Source organism: Macrotis lagotis, chromosome X (genome assembly GCF_037893015.1).
Source record: "Macrotis lagotis isolate mMagLag1 chromosome X, bilby.v1.9.chrom.fasta, whole genome shotgun sequence".
Classification (NCBI taxonomy): domain Eukaryota; kingdom Metazoa; phylum Chordata; class Mammalia; order Peramelemorphia; family Peramelidae; genus Macrotis; species Macrotis lagotis.
This window is the reverse complement of record NC_133666.1, coordinates 543,424,750-543,447,188: the sequence shown is the minus strand read 5'-3', so window position 1 is coordinate 543,447,188 and position 22,439 is coordinate 543,424,750. Positions and strand designations below refer to the sequence as shown.

The 22,439-nt window shown below is 34.6% G+C and overlaps 1 protein-coding gene across 4 annotated transcripts in view; it reads right to left on the bottom strand.

Annotated features, from left to right (window-relative positions):
- LRRC69 (leucine rich repeat containing 69) overlaps nt 1–22,439 on the bottom strand; it is a 172,147-nt gene that overhangs the window by 101,779 nt on the left and 47,929 nt on the right. For 3 of the 4 annotated variants that reach the window (XM_074200064.1, XM_074200061.1, XM_074200063.1), the window contains exon 5: nt 8,816–8,887. The exons of the other annotated variant lie outside the window; for it this stretch is intronic. In XM_074200064.1, the coding sequence (XP_074056165.1) occupies nt 8,816–8,887 (72 nt within the window). The remainder of the gene's footprint in view (nt 1–8,815; nt 8,888–22,439) is intronic. 4 annotated transcript variants of the gene reach the window in all.

Here is a 22,439-nt window from a genome sequence, read left to right as displayed (position 1 = left end):
AATTCAACAAAACACAACCAATAAACATTTTATTAAGCTATGTGTTTAAAGTTACATGTTTAAAGCTATGTATTAAGCTATGTATTTAAATGGGTAGCATTAAGGTAGATGCATTTTATTAATTGTAAAATACCATCAATAAGTGAACGATTGCTACTAATATGAAACAAATTGTTCTCCACTGCTTTTTAATAATTATATTTTCTTTTGATAGATGTCTTTGGCTCAGTCCTATGCCTCTCCTAGATATTCTCAGTTCTCCCTCAGCAATCAAGCTATTAACAAGACACATTCTTCACTTAATAACTTGACCCATGATTACAGTTCCAATAGTATAACCTTCAAAATTGAAGAATCTCCTTTATATTAGAGTAGTAATATTTACTAAGCACAGAGAACAGTAGAACTCTGACAGGAATATAGACAATTAAAAGGATAAATATTTTAATGGTTGGATGGTTTGTTTGCTTTTAGATACAATAAATCTAGGCTATAAGCTCAAGGTTTATAGTTTAAGGAAGATAATAATCCATGAAGCAAGGAGGAGGATCTGATGAAACATTCGTGGTGGTTGACTTCCTCAAATTGGTAACAATAATAATCAAAGCATGTATTAAAGAGAAAAACAATTGAAAATCAATGCAGAGATATAAGTAGATGACTATGACTTTTTTTAAATTGTGAAATAATTTGTTTTAAATGCAGGAGAGGAGAAATGTTTTGATTTATCACAAAGTAGTGATGTGGTTAAAGAGGTATATATATATATATATATATATATATATATATACACATATAGTGGACAGAGTAATGAATTTGGAGTCATGAAACTATGAGTTCAAATCATACCTCTAACACATACTCCCTTTAGACCTTAGCCAAGTTAAACTATCTGAAGCTCAGACCATTCTCAAAAACTTTTAATAGAATTCTGATTGACATGGGTAACCAAAAAAAATAAAACATTTAATGAATTAGTTAGCTGCAAATTGATTAAATAGTTTTTTGAATTACTTATTTACTACCTAAACTATTTTAGTTTATCAGAGAAGAATTTTTCTAATAGTTTTATTACCTTTCAAGGAATATCCCTTTAAATTTGGTGTTTGAACTAAAATTTGCTCAACTTAAAAGGCAAAAATCTAGTTCCAAACATCAGAAAGCTGATGTGGTTAAAAAAATGTACTATGAAATAATTGTATTTTCCAAGTATCACACCAAGTTGTAGCCTATAAAAAGGCAAAGCACTCTTAAATGAACAGCTCTTTTTAAAAAAAGAACAACACTGAGTGGCAATAAAATAAGCCTTTTTTAACACATTTCTACTGAATGTAGTTTCAAATACATGTGTTTAAAATGTGCTGCTTAAGGCTGATGTATTTTATTAATTGGACAAATGCCATCAGTAAGTGAACGATTGCTACTAAGATGAAACAAATAAAAATCAGATCAGTACAGTCCTATAAAAAAATCCCTACTCACAATAGTTTTTTTTTTCCTTTAGCACCTATTTACTGGACCATCTGGAATAAAACAATTAACCTATTTGTTCATCAGTTTTCCCTTATATAAAATGTTTTTTTTAAACTCAATAACTGAATTTAATTGTAATTAAAATAATTCTGACTTATAAATATGCTCAATTTCAGGCATTTCCTTACTCATAGATATATAGTGTGGTGCACTTGTGAACAACCTATTAGGCATTTCAGACACTGAAGGAGTATGGACAATCTTTACTGAATTGTATGTTGCCTTCCTTTTAAACCTACTGAGTAAACAGGAAGTGACCTTACTAAAGATCCAGTGAGGGGATGTAATATTGGAGTTGACCACCAGGTGGTGATTTCCTTGACGCATCAACCAGTAGCATCCTCAGGTCCTAGGATCGATAGACTTCTGATAGACTGTAGGATTCCTACAGGCCACTAGAGGGCACTCAGCCTACAAATGCTCAAGCTATCTATTCTGAATTATCTAAGAAATGAAATTATTCCCTCTCACACATACACACACATATATGTGTGTATATGTATATATGTCACATGTATTATATGAAGTCACCATTTTGAAAGTTTTCTCCTATCAACCATCACATCTATATAGGACACATATTCAATTTATAGCAGCATAGTCTACTTTAAGAAGTTAAAAATGCAAGGAAAATTGTTAAGTATTCTCTATGAAGTGCTCAGCTAGACATCTTAGAAAGCCTCCTTCTTGCCCTCCTAGTTTTCCTTCGGAATGTATAAAAGAGGGATTCCAAAAAATTAATCACCCCTCCTGCAATTCTATTCTTCCCCTAATTAGAGAAGAGATTAAGAGAAGGGGTATCTAGGTGTAGAATTTTACTCTAAAATATTTTCTAGAAGTAAATGGAGGCATAGGAATGTGAATTGACCTCCTCACCTTCTCACGAACTAGGCCACCAGTCTTCTCCATCCTCATTCCCATTATTTACTCTCCTGGTCTGGATTGACTCATTGCTTGGCTCTACCTTTAGCACTACAACATGAAAGATTTGAGAAGTTAAGGCCTGGATGTTCAACTTCAGCTTATTTTATCTCCTCCATAATTGAAGAGTCTTGGACTGCTGCAGTCACAATAAAAAAAAATAGCCTGGCCTCAATCTGCCTAGGTCAGTTTTCTGATCCCTGCATATTATGCGGTGGGAAAGAAATCCTTCTCAAGGGTAAAGAAAGGGGAAAAAAAAAACTATCTTCTTCCCTTTCTTTTCTAATGTGGCTTCCTATTCTTAAGCCTAATTGTTCTGAAGCAGTATCAACTCAGAGAAATTTGTTGTTAGTTTGAATCCCTCTGAAACTGGGAAGAAGGGCATCATGTGTTCTCTGCTCTCCATATTATCATTCCCTAGGCTCTAAAACCAGTAATTTTAAAATAAGAAGGCTCATCATGAGTGGTAGTGACACTTAGAAAGGCTTATTAGCAAAACCATTATATTAATAGCAATATTAAGAAAGTTGTACATCCTTCCTAACACACACATAATACCCCCTTCATCATTTCTTATTAATTGCATCTTTTTTATCTTGCTCTATTTAGGGAGAAGTTCATCTCAAGATACAAAATCAGTGTTTTGATACCAAGCTATAAGCATAATGATGTTTCATAAACACCTCAAACTTAACATTTCCAAAATCAAAATGTTTATATTTCTTCTAAGATTCACCCTAATAGCTTTCCTTTTAATATTGAGGACACCAAAGACCTCCTAGTCATCCAGGTACAAAATCTCAGAGTCATCCTCAATTCTTCCCTTTTCTCTCCTTTATCCCTCACATCTAATCATTGGCCAAGTCATTGCTTCTAAGGCCTCAACAGCTCTTTCATCCATCACCTTCTTCCTACTTATACAACTATCACTCTAATTCAGGCATTTATCATTTATTGCCTACACTTTTGAAAAAAGCTTTGTAATTAGTCTCCATGCCTAGATCAGAGTGTGGTAAGGGACATAATGTATCATGAGACCAGAAGTATAGGTTGGAATCAGTTTGTGAAGGACTATAAAAACTAAACAAGGGAATTTATATTTGATTGTACTGGAGTTTTCTGAGAAGGGATTCAAGGTCAGATTTGTACATAAGGAAGATCATTTTGACAGCTGTGAGGAGGATGGGTTGGAGGAGTGAAAGATTTTTATCAGGGAAACCAAGGGGAAATCCCAAAACTAAAGTGGTGGCTGTGTGAATAAAGAAATGGATAAAATGAAAGAGATATTAGGGATTTAGAAACAAGATTTGTCAAGTAATTAAAAACACAGAATAAGGGAGAGTGAGAAGTCCATAATAATACCAAAGTTATGAAACTGGGAGATTGGAAAAATGGTGATACCTTCAACTGTAATAGGAGATTTTGGAAGATAGATTGGGGATGGGGAGATATCAACCTTTGTTTTGAATATGCTGAGTTTGAGATGTTTATGAGACACCTACTGATGTAGAATAGAACTCAGAAAAGAAACTAGGATTGGATAGACAGATCTAGGAATCATCTGTGTAGATGTGATAATTAAATATATGAGAATATAAAGGTCACTGAGAGAGACATTAGAAGAGACTTTGGCCCAAGATAAAGTCTTAGTGAACACCAATAGCTAGGGAACCAAAATAAGGATAATAAGCTACTGAAGTAGACTGAGGAATAATCAGATAGGTGTCATGAAATAAGGAAAAAAAGGGGCATCCCAGAAGAGAGGTTGGTCAAAGGTGTCAAATGTAGTACAGCGGTCAGGAAGGATGAGAACTTAAAAGACAATCAGATTTCTGGAATTGGATTGCCCTTCACAAGAAGTCCTAAGGAAATGGCTAAGTGACCACCTTATTGAGCATGTGGTAAGATACAGGTTAAACTAGATGGTCAGTGGGGTCTCTTCTAATTCTGAGATTCTGTGATTCTAAAAAGAATTTCTGAGTTAGGAATATTGTATGTGAAGGAGGTAGTATAAGGCAGAGGCACAGAGGACAGAATGGATAATGGTCAGAATGCAGTAGGGAATTACAGATGGAGAATAGCAGTAGGTAAACTGTATAGGTATGGTAGAAGCAGATTATGAACATTCAGAATGCTAGATTCACAAGCAGACTGGAACTCAAGAGAAATTAGAATACAATTGTGTCTATTTAGCAAAGGAGAAATACAATGAAAATACCACTTTAAAAAAATATCATCAGTTACAGTGTAGATAAACTGCAATGGATAGAAAACAAAGGCAGAAAACAAGATAAGAGACCATTAAAACAATCCAAGGATAAGATGATAAGGGCCTCAGTGAAGATGGTAGTGAGAATGAAAAGAAAAATAAATCTGAAAGATTGTGAAGAATGAATTATTTGGGTATATTGAAAGAACCAGGCTGATATTGGTACAGGTACCACCTTCACAGATTCTAACATTCCACATCTTAAGAGTTCATCTTGATAACTAATGAACTTTATCACCTGGTGGTCAGTCTTCAGATGATAATCAACAAGTCAATCAACAAGCATTGCAAAACAAAGACAATAATGAAATTCCCTGGGGGTATATGAGTATAAAAGGAGGACCAGCATTTCTGGTATAAGGGCTTGGTGAGCCCTTTCCAAAGGTGCTCATCCACTTTTGGTGTCACCAAATTTTCCTCTGTGACTCCAAGAAGCTGTAGTCTGAACATCAGTACACTCTGGTAAACTGGCTCAGCAGATGGTGGGTAGGCAAGCTGAGGAGAGTCAAAGCATCAGTGATTTAGGGGTATATCTACCCCAAGCATATGAAGACTTCTCCCATGGAATGAGCAAGTGAGAACAATTTGTATTTTGGGGGACTCAGAGTTTGGTCAAATACTGAAGATGCCAAAGTCATACATTACATTCTGGGCTATCACCAGTAGTCCTGACTTTTGTCTTGCCACTAAATTTTAATGACTCTGGAAGAAAGAGTGAAGCAGACAATTTTGTACAATTCTGTCCCACAAATTCAATTCACTCATGAGTCAAGACATCACCCTGTGATATCATTGGTCCTCTTTGAAAAAACAAAGAACAAACAACAATGATACTTCTAGAAATCTAAAGTTTTAGGTCAAATAGGTTGTTGCACCTTAATTGAAGGATTTGAAGTGAGAGTTTGGTTCTGCCATTTTTCTGGTTGAAGAGCTTGGGTTGCTTTCTTTCTCAGGTTTCAGCTTCCTCATTTAGAAAAAGAAAGTTGGCATATACAAAGTCAATGGTTTTTTTCCCATTCTAAATCTATAAACTTTTTGTCAAACTAAAGGATGATATGCATGTTAATTTGCTGCTAATGGAGCTATGAATGTCCTCTGAAACAAAGTATGGCAGTTTATGTGTTTGCTAGGATGTCTGTGGTATCTCTCTCTCTCTCCATATACATATATATATGTACATATATATACATATACACACATATATGTATATGTGTGTATACAGATATATACATATTCAAATTTACATATATATACATTCATATACATATTGATTAAAAATAAATATAAGAAAATACAAAGATCCCACAGAACAATTATCAAGAGTTTTAGTACCAGATTTTTAAATAGAAAAACAAATCAGTGGAAAAAACCTTAAGTTTAAATTAAAATTCCTTATACTTAGTTCATCAAATCATTTCCTCTAAGACAGCTAGAAAAGGTCAGAAAACTGAACCCAAGTATATTGTAGGCTTGTCTATCAGATAAAGGACTTGCTTCCCCAAAATTCCCTATTTCCAAAGATCAGGTGATGATGATGATGATGATGATATTTGTCCTTCATTCTCAAAGAAGGCCATAACATCAGGGAGATGATGTCATGAAATGCATGTGAATTGGAATTGGACTTCTGTTAAGTAATTGCCTCACTTTCTCCTTCAGAGCCATTTGGGTAAAGTGGCCAGATATGAATCAGAACAACTGGGGATATTGATTGGAAGTATCTCACTTTCTTATGATGCCATGGGACTCAGGCATAGGCTCTAATTAGAGGACAATAGGAGTGGCTGGGAGGGGAAGGAGGGCCAGGTAAAGAGGAAAGAGAAATGGTATCCAGAGATCTGGTAGTTTGTGTCTCTGGGAGTGACCAGAGCAATGGGTCTAGTAATGAGGAGGAGACAAGCCAGGCATTTGAAGTCAGGATGAAGAGCCTGAGAGGAAAGGACAGGGCATGACACAATACAGATAATGTGTTCACTGAAGTTCTCCAACTCCACTCTTGCTATGGGGGCTTCCTCTATTGATGTCAATAGTTTTTATTCCTTGCAACTGGACCAGAAGATAAATCGCAAGCATATTTTATATTATTTGTAATTAAGATTACTTCTTCTGAAGAACAAGAAAAAATAGCTTTTCTAATTTTTAAAGAATATTCTGGTACCAAGTAATCTTCGTAATCACTCCTACACTTCCATTTATTAGTAAAAGGGGAAAAGAGAAATGGTACAGCGGTTGGAGAGGAAGAGCTCAAAGGAGTTGCTTCTGAGGTTTTTTATAGGTTTATTTCCTTGATGGAGAAGATAAGTATGTTTTTAGGTAAAAAAGGGAAAGGAGAGAACATCTTCTGTCATTCACCATACCAGAACCATTGTGGTCCTCAGTCAAATACTGATTCCCCATCCTATAATTATACTTTTCTCTTCTCCTTAGCCCTGGAATTCAGAATTGCAGTCTGCTCAGATATAAAGTCCCCTCCATTACTTCCACTGCTTCTTCTCTCATTCCACTGTCTCCTTCCATTGTGCTTTTTGGAATCCTCTATTGTTAACAAATCTTTTTTGTCTTAGATATTATCTCAAGATCACAGAATCAAAAATTGAAATCTGAAAGGGAACTTAAAGGTAATTTGAATCCAACTCCCTCATTTTATAGATGAGTTAACTGAAGCACCATTGACCAGGATAACATATTTAGTACTAGTCTGAGGAAGGATTTGAACCTCAGTTTTCTTGACTCTAGGTCCAGGGCCTTAATATCCTGACACCTCTTTTACTCTTTCCATCTTTTTAATCTTCATAGAAATTTGGATTATCTTCCAAAGATACAATAAGAGGTCAGTGAAATGGTGGAAAAGTTCTTTAAAAGACCATGGAGGTGTTCAGAGATCTGTTCACTAGTGATGAAAAGACCCTAGAATAGAGAAGGTGAGATATCTATTCCCAAGAAGACAGGAGTTCAGAAAGATATTCTCAAGCAGCCAGTAGGCTTAAAAAGGTGTCCAAAACCTGGACTCAAACCAGTCTTCAATCCCTAATCAGATTAGAAGCCAATCAAACTGTTGAGAGAACCAAAAGGATTAATTCATCTATAGGGAAACATGATTCATTAATCAACATGAGAGACCTGGAGGACTCATTTTGGGGGGGGGGGGTGGAATGATCCACTATACTTTTAAAAGCACAGTTACTTTACTCAGGGTGTCTAACATCAATTAGATATATTAGTCAGTCAAAACATACCACCTAAGCACAGCTTGAGCCAACTGTATTCAAACCCCCAGATTCAAGTTAATGTGTTTCTCAACATAAACCCAAATTCAATATGAGAGACAAAAAGAAAGTCATGTGAAATGAAAGTGACAAGAGCTTTTGTCATTTCTATGTTGGCAAGGTTGACCTTGCCAAGTAAAGCCAAGTAAAATAACTTAAATTGTCTTACCTTGCCCTTAGGAAGGCAATAAATTGTTATTCAGTAAACAGATACACATGTAACATGAATGCAGAGAAATTTGTGAACTGGTTGACAATTATTACTCATTAATTCTGATTATTACTGAATATGCCTCAAATAGTTTTCTAAAATTAAAAAAATGTAAAGTAAAAAATGACCAATTCTTTCATAATATATAAAACCTTCCACTTCTCAGTTCCTTGAAATAAAACAAGATCAAAATGTATTCCAGTAGGAAATTAGGGGAAATGTATTTCTATATTTTATGACTTAAATACTAAAGTGTCCATCACCTTTAGTCTACTAAAAAGGGTAGACATTTTCCCTCCAATATGGAATATTTTGAGAAGCATAAAGTGATTTTTAAAAGGATTTTAGTGACAAATCATTTTGACTAAAGCTTATGTTTTAAATATTTATTGTAGTAATCATAGTCCACTTAATTCAAGTTCACTGAGGACAGTAGGGGAAAGGAGAAAGGGAAAAACATAGAAAGGAATGAGGAAAACATGTAGGAATCATAAAACAGATCAGATTCATTACTTTAATTTCTACAAATTAAACTAAGTTCCCCATATTTTCCCATTAACAATATATTGTACAGAGACTATTTACGAAAATAGGGAAAAAAGTCACAGTACTTACTTCTCTTGGAAATATCTGAATAAAGTTTCCAGCTACATCTAATGTTTCTAAGCTTTTCAAAGAGAAGAGTACCTGAGTGACAGATTAAAAAAAGATAAAATAAAAATTTTAAACATCTATAAGATTTTAAATTGAGACCAACTTAATAATGTGACCATTCAAATTAGTAAATTATTTCTTTACAAATCTTTATAAGAAATGATTGCTTAAAAATATTTTTTTTTCCCAATGCTGTGACCCATGACCCACTTAAGAGTTGATGATTCTATTATTTCCTTACTGGAAATACACCTTACTGGAAGTCTCTTCTTCTCTTCCAGCAATACAACAAATTAAATCATCTTAACATTGCTCTTAGAAGAACAATCGATTGTCATCCAGCTGGACAGGATGCAGATATACCGAAAAATGTGTCAATCAACAAGCAGAAGAGAAAGGACAATGAAAGGTTGGAAAGAAACTCAGATTTTTTTCTGGCAAATCTTCTAAAAGAAGTGGAAAGAATATTTATTAAGCACCTATGTATTATGAGCTTTTATAATATTATATCATTTATCTTTATAACAATACTGCAAGATTAGTGCTATTTTATCCCCTTTTTACAGTTGAGGAAACTAAGGCAAATAGGCTAAGTGGCTTGCCCAGGGTCACAAAATTAAGGTGTCTTCAGAATAATTCTCAAGGATTTGAAAATAATTAATCACATGTGGGAGAATAGATTAAGTATTTGGAGTTCCTGATTTCCTCAGATAGACTATGAGTGACCAAGAAACTATATTGAATCATTTTCTAGTGGTTAGGTCTATGAAGCACAATTGGAGAAAACACAAATAACAAAAAATCTCAATATTAGTGTCTAAAAATAGTCAAATGAACTATTCTAATGGCACAGAGAGAATGCTCCATATTGCTTCTACAAACTATTAACAAATATATGAACATTATATGCAGATTGGTTGCACTCTTCATAAGAGGAAATGGTGAAAAAGCTCAAGGATTACTTCTCTGCTTTTCACATCAGGACAAATGGAATATTCCCCAACAGGATGGAGGAAAAGATCCAGAAGAAAAACAAATAAGAATAAAACTAAATAAACAGAAGAGGATCCAAGTCAGACCTGAAGATCATGAAGTTTTAAAAAAGGCGGGGAGAGGTAAAATTGGACAGGAGTTCTATAGTAAGTTTGAGATTCTTCCAATAGAAGATAGATCTGGATCTTGTGAGGAACAAAAAGCTTCTACCCCACAGGAGAAGAATTATTCACAGATAAAAGGATCAGGGAATTACTTACTGATCAAAGGAAAGATGATTCATGATAGTAGAAAGATACTTGAGTAGAAGCCAAAAAAGTCAACTAAAAGCAAACCATCTGAAGTATCCTATCTTTCCAGAGTACACATTTGGGACATTACAGAGAGGGTCCTGAAAACAGTCCCACTTGAAAAGTTTTCTAATGAAAAACAGGATAAATGTATTTCACAAAATCAGATACTCTCAGAGTTGGAAGGAACCTTTTAGGTCAACTAATTCAACCTGGAATGGGAGTATTCTCTAAAATAGGGCAGCTAAGTTGCACAGTGGATAGATGCTTAGAGTCAGGAAGGTCTTAGTTCAAATTCAACCATTGACAATTACTGGCCAATTGACTCTGGAAAAGTCACTTAATCTTGTTTGCCTCAGTTTCATCACCTGTAAAATGGACTGGAGAAGGCAATGGCAAACCACATCAGTATCTTCGTGAAGAAAATCTCTAATGGGGCCACAAAGAGTTGAACATGACTGAAACAACTGAACAACAACCACCTAAAATATTTCCAGTCATTATTTGAAGACTTCCAGTATGAGGAAGTCAAGTCTACAAGTATTTCTATGGCATCTTGTCTCTAGGCACTGTGTGTGCTAAACACTGGGAATCCACATCTTGATTCAACCCATTCCACTTTTCTACAGCACTCATTGTTATGAAGTTTGGTTTGTTTTCCTTTTTTTCAAGTCAAAATTTTCCTGTATATAATTTCTACATCTATTTAATGCTAAGCTTAAACTCTCTTCCACGTGACAGTGTTTAAATGCTTGAAAATAGCTATTGTTTCCATTCTGAAGTCTTTTCTAGGTTAAATATTTTCATTTTATTTGATCAGTTCTTGTATGATAGAACCTCTGGTCCTCTCATTACTGAAATTTCCCTATCTCAATGTTCTTCAGAAATGCAGCATCCCAAAGTAATAATACTCAAATGTAGAATAAATAGTTCAAAGTACAAAGCAAAATCTTCACTTCATTCTGGAGATTTTTATTTATTTGATATTTTATTTTTCCCCAATTACATGTGAAAACAATTTTTAACATTTTTTTCTTAAAATTTTTTGAATTCCAAATACTTCTCCTTCTCTGTCCTCATTGAAGAGACAAGCAATTTGGCATAGGTTATACATGTGCACTAATGCAAGACATTTCCATATTAAGTCATGTTGCAGAAGAAAACAGACCAAAAAACAAGACCAAAAAGAAGAAAATAAAAGAATATATACTTCATCTGCATTTAGAATCCATTACTTCTTTGTCTGGAAATGGATAGCATTTTTCATTATAAATCTTTCAGAATCATCTTTAATACTGCTGAGAATAGTTAAGTCATTCATGGTTATTTTTTTTACAATATTTCTTGTTACTGTGGACAATGTTCTCCTGGAGATTTTTATTAACACAGTTTTAGATCACATTAACTTTTTTGCCTACTATGTTACCTTATTGACTCATATTGAGCTAAGTGTTCACTAAAACTTTCAGGACTTTTTAATCCAGAAACTTTGATTTTTACATGTGCCCCTTTCCCCCATCTAATACCTGTAGAGTTGACCATTCAAACTCAAGAGTCAGATTTTAAATTCATCCCTTTATATTTATATATTAATATATACATTTATTCTTACTTATTAAATAAATTTATTTAAGAAAATAGAAAATTTTGAGTAGAATTTAATTTTATCAAATTTCATTATTGCATCTTCCATCTCTGTGCTTTTTGCCCTGACCATTCCAAAAGACTGGAATGTTCTCCCTTCTACTCTGCTCTTCAACAAACTACTTCCTCTTTTCCTGTCTGAGAAAGTTCAAACACCATTTTATGCATAAAGGCTTTCCTGATTTCTTATCCTCCCAACTGCTGGTGCCTCCCTTCACTAGATTTTCCTATATTGAGCTACTCTGTATTATATTTATTCATCTTATAAAAAATGTTAAAATAAAATAAATATTAATACTTGTTCATGGATCTATATGATATATATATATATATGTATAATTTCTGCATGATTCCAATCATTGACATGGACAAAACAGATGAATTTGTGTATTTTAATGATAAATATGGGGAAAGATGTGAGCTGTCCCTCACCTCAAATTACACAATCCCTCACAATCCCCACAAACTGGGTTGAGCACTTACACCAAGGATGTGCCTGTTACTTTTTCTCTGTATGTCACCAATGTAATGTTTGTAGACCTTTTCATTATAAACTCATTTTTCATAATCTAGATAATGAAATTCTTGTATGTGTATAAGATTTTAGAACTACTGACCTTAATTTTAATCTCCCGAAAAGCCACCAAATAAGACAGTCAGTACATTTTCCTTCCTGAAGGAGACATGCGTATGCTACCTCTTTTAGGCTCATACAATGCAATCCTGACTCTGATATTGTTTCTGCCTCCTCAGTCATGAACCCCACAAAACATCACTGATTTACACAGTATGCTGCTGTGTCACCCTTCAGAAAGTAGGTTTCTTGAAAGTAGAGACTGTTTCATTCCATGTACTTGTACCTGTATTTGTATCCTCAAAGATTTTTGGCACAATGATGATTAATAAAACTTGAAAATTAATTAATTCAAGGATATTAATTCTCTTTCATCAAATTCAACTGAGATCAATGTATACCATGGAAACAATGTAGAGACTAACAGAATGCCTTCTGTGGGGGATGGGGGAGGGAAATAAGAATAGGGGAAAAATTGTAAAACTCAAAACAAATCAAATCTTTCTAAAAATACTTAAAAAAAGAAAACTAATTAATTCACCATTCTTGACTTGGGAGATCTATTTTGCACCCTCACTTGTACAAGAGTTTAGTTATTCCTGAAAGAATTGGAATTTGAGAGGATGCCCATAAATTAAGGAATGGCTGAACAAGGTATGATATATGAATATTATGGAATACTATTGTTCTATAAGAAATCATGAATGGTCAGATTCTAGAGAAGCAAGGAATGAATTGTCAGAACTGATGCTGAGCCAAGGGAGCAGAACCAAAAGAACATTGTACATATTCACATTAACATTGTGAATTGATCAATCTTGATGGATGCAGCATCTCTCAGCAATTCAGAGAGCTAGGCTATAGATAATGCTATCCTCATCCAAAGAAAGAAAAGCAAAATAAAACAAAACCAAAAAAACCCCTACAGAATCTGAATGAACACTACATTCTCTTTAAAAATTTCTCTTATGTATTTCTTTCCTATCACATGGTTTTTTTTTCTTTTCTCTTCATCCTAATTCCTCATACCAAAAACGGCTAATCTGTAAACATATTAAACATAAATGTGTATCTACAATATTCACCTGCCTATTCACCACTGAGGGGAGGGGGTGGAAAGAAATTATGGAACTTAAAAATATGCATATGCATAAGGATGAATGTTGAAAAACTCATAACATGTAATAGAAAAATAAAATAAAATGCCAATTAAAAAAAGTTTAGTCATTTCCTCCAGTTTTCCACCCTCTAAAAATATTTATTGGCAATCATTGACCTTGGTTTTGATGCAAGCCATGGATAGATCCCTTGTCAAGTTCTCTCAATGGAAATCTCTTTATTGTTTCTATGGGTTCAAACATCCAACAACTGCCAAATCTACCTAGCTTGATTCTCAGATCCTTCCATTTTATTAAGAGGATTCTATAAGAAGTTTTGTCAAAGAACTTGTTGAAATTTAGGTATTCTATATCTATAGCATTCCCTTGAAGTACCAATTTAATATTCAACAAAAGAAACTCATATAGTTTCATGTGATTTATTCTGGTTCTGTTTGATAATATACTTCATCATTTTTCTATGTATTGACTGATCTATCTCTTTTGAAAAAAATCCAGTCTTTCATAAATCATCAATATCATGTCAGTAATTCATCTGCCAGTTTTTTCAGTATCCTAGAATGTACTGTGTCTGTGCCCAGTGACTTGAAAAAATGAGAACAACTAGGTACTCTCTGATCTATTTTAATTTTCAGCTTCTTCTTAACCATTTTTATTCCTTCCTTCTTGAATGAAGACCATTCTCCATGGTAGAAAAAGCAGAAACAATCTAAGAAGTGAATAATCCTTCTATCATTCATTCCTAATAACCAGTCTGATTCTTCTTTAATCTTTCTTTTTTCCCAACTTTTCCTTAAAAATTATAATAAACCACAGTAGCTAGGTGGATGGAGCACAGGCCCTGAAGTCAGGAGGATCTGAGTTTGAGTCCCAACCTCAGTCACTTAATGATTGCTTAGCTGTGTGACCTTGGGCAGGTCACTTATACCCATAGCCTTGCAAAAAGCAACAACAAAACAACAAAAATAATAATGAACCATGGCTTGTCCTTAGTTCATTGCTTGGTTCAACTCTAGGATATAGTGCTTCTGCCTTTTTCAAGAATCAAAATTCTTATTTGTTCACTTTGTTCAACTGCAGAGGTAAAATGGTAACTGTCATGCCAATGGTCTGCAGAGATGCTTTTAAATTCTTAACTTGTATTAATGATCATTCTTCACTTCAGAAGATGGAGAAAGTGATTATATTTACTGACATTATATGTACCTGCTTCTGACTAATAAGAGGAAACTGCTTTAAAGAGAGAAATAATGAAAACCTTAGCAGGCAAAGACTATGTCATCTAGAGTTTTTAATATATAAGGAATCAGGTATCTATGTGAGATTTTAGAAAAGTGAATTTCAAAGACTTTAGAAGTAGAAAAGGTAGTAATCAATGGCCTGATTTTCTAAAAGGGAAAGCAGTACAATAGGCATTCAAGAACAAAATTTTGACTAAGTGTTCACAAATAAGTCAAACGAGGAAGAAAAGGGAAAGTGCATTTGAAAGTCATTCAAGGACACATAAAAGAGATGGAAGCTAAGGCAGGTAATTGAAAATGAATAAGAAATTGATAAGTTTCTTAAAGGCAAGGTCAAGGAAGCTAAAATCAATTATGGCCTTAGATTTGTAAAAAAAAAAACTTTTAAAAAAGTGATATAATAGAAAGTCAATGAAACAATAAGTACTCTATGATGAATGAAGAGATAACAAATGAGATGGCAGAATTATTCAGTACTTATATTTCTTATTCTCTCTACCAAAGTGAATGATCTCAAGATTTAATTTTTCTTGGTTGTTTTTGCAAGGCAGTGGGGTCAAGTGACTTACCCAAGGTCACACAGCTAGGTAATTGTTAAGTGTTTGAGGCCACATTTGAACTCGGGTCCTCCTGACTCCGGGGCCAGTGCTCTAGTCAATGCTCTACCTAACAGCCCCGAAATTTTTTTTTTGAAGTTTAATATGTAAAGTAGAATTAAAGAGAATTAACAAAACTGTTAAAAATAACTGGGTCATTAATTTCAGCTATCAGTTATTAAAATGAAAATTACTGTCTTATGTGTCAATTGGCAAGAACAACCAAAAATATTTTAGTAATTATATAGAGAGAAGGTGGTCTGCTCTAACAATTTATTGTTGTTTGTATCTCTGCTATCCTGGAGTTGTTGAGTTCTATGTCATGCTCTAATATCTCAAATAGACCTTTGGCTTGTTTTTCCCTTTCTGTTATATATTCTTTTCTTTCATTTGAACTATAATACAAAGTGTACAATTGTGCATCACAGCTTAGAGTTGTCTAGAAGTCCCTTGATAAGGCAAATAAACCTTGACTTCCTTTGTTGAGTATATTCTTAGCTAGTAAAGGGCTTTCCAATTTAGTCCACAGTCCTAGCAATTGCTTGATAAATTATCAAATCTGTTTCTCTAATAGACCTGATTCCCAAACAATATAGAATGATTCCATTTACTGGATTTGATGATGGCTAATAGGAAGTGTCAAAGGGTCTAGAAACAAACAAATGTTCTACTTTTTTTTTTAATGGGAAGAGAACATATAATTCAAACTCTAAGGTGCTTGAAATCAATTCCAGGCAAAAAATACTAGAATTGATTATTAAAGGATTCATTTGTGAAAACTTAGGGGGGGAAAAAGCAAGTTGATTGCTAAGAACTAACATAGGTTCATCAAGAACAAATCATACCAAACTAACCTCATTTCTGCTTTTTCACATGTCATTAGACTGAAAAATCAGGTAAATTCTTTAACCAGATCTATGCCACATATTCACAGAGTTGTCATTTTTTGATAATTATCTTGATTATGGAGCCAACCATTTTGACTAACTACCTTTTTGCTACTATTTTTCACTGTTCTGAGAGCTCTGTTACTGGAGATTCCTCAGCAATAATGTTTATTTAAGGTGGGCTTTCTATCTTTTCTGGGAATAGGATGATGTAACCTACATAGTTACTTTTAATAAGTAATTAGTGTAGTTCTGCTTAGCCCCAGTGCCAACAAAAGCAAACAAAGGCTAATCCACAGATATCCAATGATCTAACTAAACCTATGCAGCTTGTTTTTGTTTTTGTTTTTTTGCCACTAATCTTCAATATATCTTCTGTAATTCCTTGACCGTTAAGCACAATGCCACTATGGGGGAAATGAGGAGAAATAAAATAAAAGGATAAAAGTGTTTAATATACAGCAGTCACAAGATCCAAAAATATACAAAGTTATAAAAGCAAACCAAATCCAATCCAAAAGTAAAAAATCCAAGGATCCATTCAAAGCTTGTTTCTCCTTGTCATTGATCTCTACATTTCTTCCTGTATTTTCCTGACATCTAAACTCTCTATCATTATTGGGAAAGTGGAGAAGGCCTAGTCACTTTAGCAAATACAGGGACTCAAAATGAATTTCACACTGCAAATTGAAATTGTTTTTACAACCTCACTACTGAATCATTCACTCCTCAAAAAATTATCACTAAAACTTTAAGTTGCACTGGCTTCAGATGGTGATCTAGTGTCATGACCTCAGGTTTAGAGAGGTATGTGCTTTGCCTGAAATTAAGGATAACATCGTTTTTTTTTTCAAATTTCCAGTTATGTAACTACACGTTGTTGAGGGCCAGCTTCTGAAGGAGTGGGGACACAGATGTCCCTGGAACTAAAGTAACCAAGGATAAGCATGTATTCTTGTTCATTAACCGTTTGGTTGGCTCACCAACGAAACCTGACCTAAACATCTATGGAGCTAGAGGTGTGTGGGAAAACTTTCTGATAAGGAAGTCTATAGACTTCAAGGATAAATATCATAAATTTAATCAGGGAAGTTATGTAGCTGGGTTTCATCTGACTTGTCATGTCTGAGATAAGCTTTGCTATAAAAGTCTGGATATTCAACAATAAAGTCAAGAGAGATTGTTTTCATGACCTTAAGTGTTGGTGATCTCTTGACATCTAAGTGTTTCTGGGACATCTTCAACCTGGCTCTCAAGTAAATGCCCAGATGCACACCTGAGTTGTCACAGGCGATAATAATCTTCATCTTTTTATATAAATTACATACTCAAATGAATCTGAGAATACTTTCACTTGGCATGTCCCTTTTCTTTCCTGTGAGATAAAAGTTAAATAAAGAAGATTTCAGTATATAAATCCCTATTTATTTTGTGCAGCTTTGTCCATGTTTACCCACAAAATTTATTCCTGGGGAAAACCAGGAACTAGAGGGAAGGGGAGGAGGGAGATTCAACCTCTGGTTGTGCTGATGACATTTATAGTTTTCTCAAAAGAGCATAAGTGCTGCCCACTGGTTATTGCTCACCCTTTCCATATAATTAGCTTATATTTTTCAATCTCTGATGACACTGTTTTGTTTTGTTTTGTTTTTTTAGATTTTTCAAGGCAATGGGGTTAAGTGGCTTGCCCAAAGCCACATGGCTAGGTAATTATCAAGTGTCTGAGGCCGCATTTGAACTCAGGTTCTCCTGACTCCAAGGCAAGTGCTCTGACCACTGCACTACCTAGCCGCCCCAATGACACTGTTTTAATTATGGTTCATCTTATTTATTTGTTTTACAAATATACAAAGAAATGTATTTCTAAAAATGTCAGCAATTAGGCAAACCTTAAATAAGTATCAAATCAGAATACTGTTTGAATAAATATTTAAAGTGAATCAACTCTAAGATTATAGCTTTCATTTCATATAGACCTAGTATAGGCCCTCATCACCTCATGTTTTACTGTCACAGTCCAGGGGTGGGGAACCTTTTTTCTGCAAAGGACTATTTGGATATTTATAAGATCATTCACAGGTCATATAAAATTATCAAAATAAAAATTATCCTGCTATATTGGGTCAAATATTTCATTAATTCGCTACTAAAAAGTTCTTGGATTTATTGAATTGCAAGTCCTGTCTTCGATTGCCAATGCACTAGCCAGACCAAATGGCCCAAAGGTCAGACCTTACCAGTCTTTCTTATACTGGTTGTTCTCCTAGTCTTAAAATCCCTTCCCACAACAATATATCCTCCATCCAGAAGTCAAAGGGATCTTTCTAATGTGTGGGTCTGACCATGTCACTTCCCTACTCAATAAACTTCAGTGACTTCCTATTAATTCTAGGATCAAATATAGAATCCTTTGTTGATGCTAAAGAACATCATAACATGATGCCTTTGTACCTCTCCAAATTTATTGTCCTTTATTCCTTTCTATATACTCCATGATTCAAGATTTCTTGTGCTTTGTCTCTCGTGTTAATGTAACCGGCAGTCCACCATACCTAAAACATTCCATTCCCCCCTTCTGGTTCAAGACAATTCAAATCTCACCTTCTAGAGGTGGCCTTTCCTGACTTTTCCCCCTTCCCTCTGCTTTTCCTTTGAAATTTTTTGTGCATGTAGAATTATGTGTGTGTGTGTATATACATATATATATATATATATATATATATATATATATATATATACACATATGTGTGTGCCTATGTCTGTCTCTATAGATATAGAGAAATAGGAGATAATAGTTAATAGATACATTGGTATTCTGTCTTTCTCTCCTCTATTAGAATGTGAGTTCCTTAAGGGTGAATAATATATTTTTGTCCTTCTTTCTTTTACCAATACTAAGCATAATAACTGGTATATAGTAATCAATGAATGCTTCTGGAATGACCAACTAACCTTGAGTGCTTTAAAGTTTACAAAGATCTTTTCTCATTATTCTGTGAATTGACTAATACAAGTACTAATAACCTAGCATTATAGGTTAGGAACATTAGAAAGATTGTGAACCCTTGTATAATTCTTTAAGACATCATCAACTCAATGAAGAAATGAATTAAAAAGAACCCTTCTATTTGTGAAAGATGTTTGAATGCTTTTGCTGTCATCTTTGTCCCCCAGCACACTATGACCTTTGGAATTTTATGTCACATATTAAGATGTTAAGAGGTGTTAGGTGTGCAGTGGATAGAGCACTGGCCTTGGAGTCAGGAGTACCTGAGTTCAAATCCAGCCTCAGACACTTAATAATTACCTAGCCGTGTGGCCTTGGGCAAGCCACTTAACCCTATTGCCTTGCAAAAACTAAAAAAAAAAAAAAAAAAAAAAAAAAGATGTTAAGAGAGAATGCTTTTAAAATAGCAGGTAGGGGCAACAGTGAATGGAGCACTGGTCCTGAAATCAGGAAAATCTGAGTTCAAATGTAACTTTAGACATTTACTAGCTCTGTGAGTCATTTAATCTCTGACTCAGTTTCCTCATCTATAAAATGGGGATAATAACAGCATCTACCTTTCAAGATTATTGCGAGCATTAAATGAGATAATTGTAAAGCACATCATTAGTAGTCTATGAATGTTAGCTATTATTATTATTACATAACCATGTTCATACATATATATATATGCTTTCTGATAGATATTCTTAAAATAAAAGTAAATTACAATAATAAATTTTCTAAAGAGAAGCCTGTAAAGGGATAATAATAAATGTAAATTTAAGTCCTAACCATGTATCAGCATTAGAAATAAAAGAAAACATTTACATTCTTGCAAGGAGACAACATGCATCTAAAGTCCATAAATCAGATGCATGCAAAGTACGTGAAATTTTGTCCGGGATGGGCACTAGTGGCTGGAGGAAGCAGGAAAGGTTTCACAAAGTTTCACTTCGGGGAAGTTCTCATGACTCGTTTGAATCTAAAAAGTAGAGATGAGGAAGAAATTCATTTTAGGCAAGAGAAGTGGGAAAACATGAAAACAAGAGACGGAGTAAGGAGCAAGAGGACAACCTGCTCGACCGTGTGCCCGGAGGGAAGCAATGTTTTAAAAAGTTTGGGCAGGCTTCCGCTTCTGCTTCCGCTTCCGCTTCCGCTTCTGCTTCCACTTCCGCTTCCGGTAGCGGCTCCGTCCCGTGCGGATTGGTCGGTGGTCATGGGCTTGGCAGCCTTCCGGAAGTGGCCATGTTCCATGTTCACTGTGCTTCTTGCCCTTCGTGTCCCATGAGCGGAGGCCAGAGCCGCCGCCTGTGCCCCCAAGTGGGGAAACTGAGGCTCAGGGGACTACCCCGTGGTCAGCCTGGTGGCGAGCTGGGGCTGGGCCGCCCCTGCCCCTGGGGAGGTGGACACAGCAGCCACGTGTGCTCAAAGAGCCACTGAAGCGCCCCTCCCCCAGCTGGCTACAGGTTCCTTTTGGTGGGGATTTTCATTTCATATATCTAAATATAGACAGAGAGATAGATGTATATATGCATAAAAGATGTGTATGTGAGTAAATACACATTACTTATACATTTGTGTCTGTTTTAAATCATCCAGCTGCACTTGTACTCTCAGCCTCAGTTTCTGGGGTTCTTAAAACTCAAGCATTTCTAGGGTTTTGATGCTTTGTCTTATATGTCCTTAGTCTCTTTTTATGAAATAAAGTTAATTCGAATTTGGAAAAAAAAATCGGAAGGGTATTAAAGTTATGAAGGGTTGATTGATAAGCAGAGATACATGGTCCCTGCACTTTAGAAACATCACTTGATAGCTATGGAGAGACTGGATTAAGAAGGAAGGAAATTCCAAATGGATGCTAATGCAATAGTATAAGCAGTAGGATGAGAGACTTCTCATCTCATCTGAATTCTTATGGTGGTGGTGTGGTGAAAAGAACAGATTTGAAAGAAGTCCTAGAGATAAGAACAGTAAGATTTAGAAATTGATTAGATATGTGGGATGATGGAGAATGAGGAGGTAAGAATAAAAACTTGGTTACAAACCTGTTATGATTGATAGTGTGAGAGTTGACCTTCAGTGAATTCCTCATGAATACACTCTTATTTCTCTTCTACCTTGCAGATGGGCTCAATTTTGTTTCTCCAGTGACCTATGATTTCCCCGAAATGAGGTAATTTTTAAGGGAATCAGACTAAGCTGCCTTTCTGATTGGATGCCTCCAAATTTGGTAAACAGAAATGCATAATGAGATTTTGTAGGTATTGTTTTCTAATAGGACATAGATTAGTTATGAATAATTATGGAAATGAAAAAACTGCTTATAATCCAGTTCCTTTTAACAGAGAAATCACAGTTCCAGCCCCATCCTTATAACACTTCATTTTTGTTGTCTGCTTCTTCCTATTCCTAGATGATACTTGTTCATGTATATCAGGCTTAACAAAGTAAGACAGAATAAAGATAAACCTAAAACATGTTGCATCTCTCACGCCACCAAAATTATAGATTGTACTCCAAAACCAAGTATGCACAGTGTCCCCAGAAGTTTTAGGGCAGATTCAAGTTTTAATAACAACAGCTAAAGTAAGCATTCTACTAATTTATAAAAAATGACATTCAAAATTCAAAAATTTTAAATATTTATATTTCATATTAAAATTGAACACAATTCACTCTTTGTCCTGTATACTTCTGTAGTCAATTTTCAAACTTTGGGGGAAAATTCATTTGCAATTCTAACTGTAATGTCATTAAAGGAATGAAGCTTTGATACTTTCAATATTCCACAATAATAAAAAAAAGAGATCAGGCAACTACAGTGACCAAAATAGAACACCTCCCCTTCCAATCCACCTGAATGAGAAAATGTCATCCAGAAACTGGCAGACATGCAGTATATAACAAGGTGCTCCACAAATAAAATTAAAATTTAGATTCAAAATTCACAAAACTAAATAATTGCAAAAAAAACCCAAATAAACTTTCACATCATATTTTTTGTAAATTAATTCATTCTTGTCATTCATTATCAAAGAAGACCAAAATGATTTCACTATGATTGAGACAAATTACAGTATGCCTGACTCTGACTGATCAAATCAATATGAGCTCAGAATGCTCTACCACAAGTCAGGCACAAACAGTCCATGTGAAAATTTATGGGAGACAGCCAAAGCAGTTTTTAGGGAAAATTTTATATTTCTAAATGTTTATATAAATAAAGAAAGAGGAGATCAATGAATTGAGTATG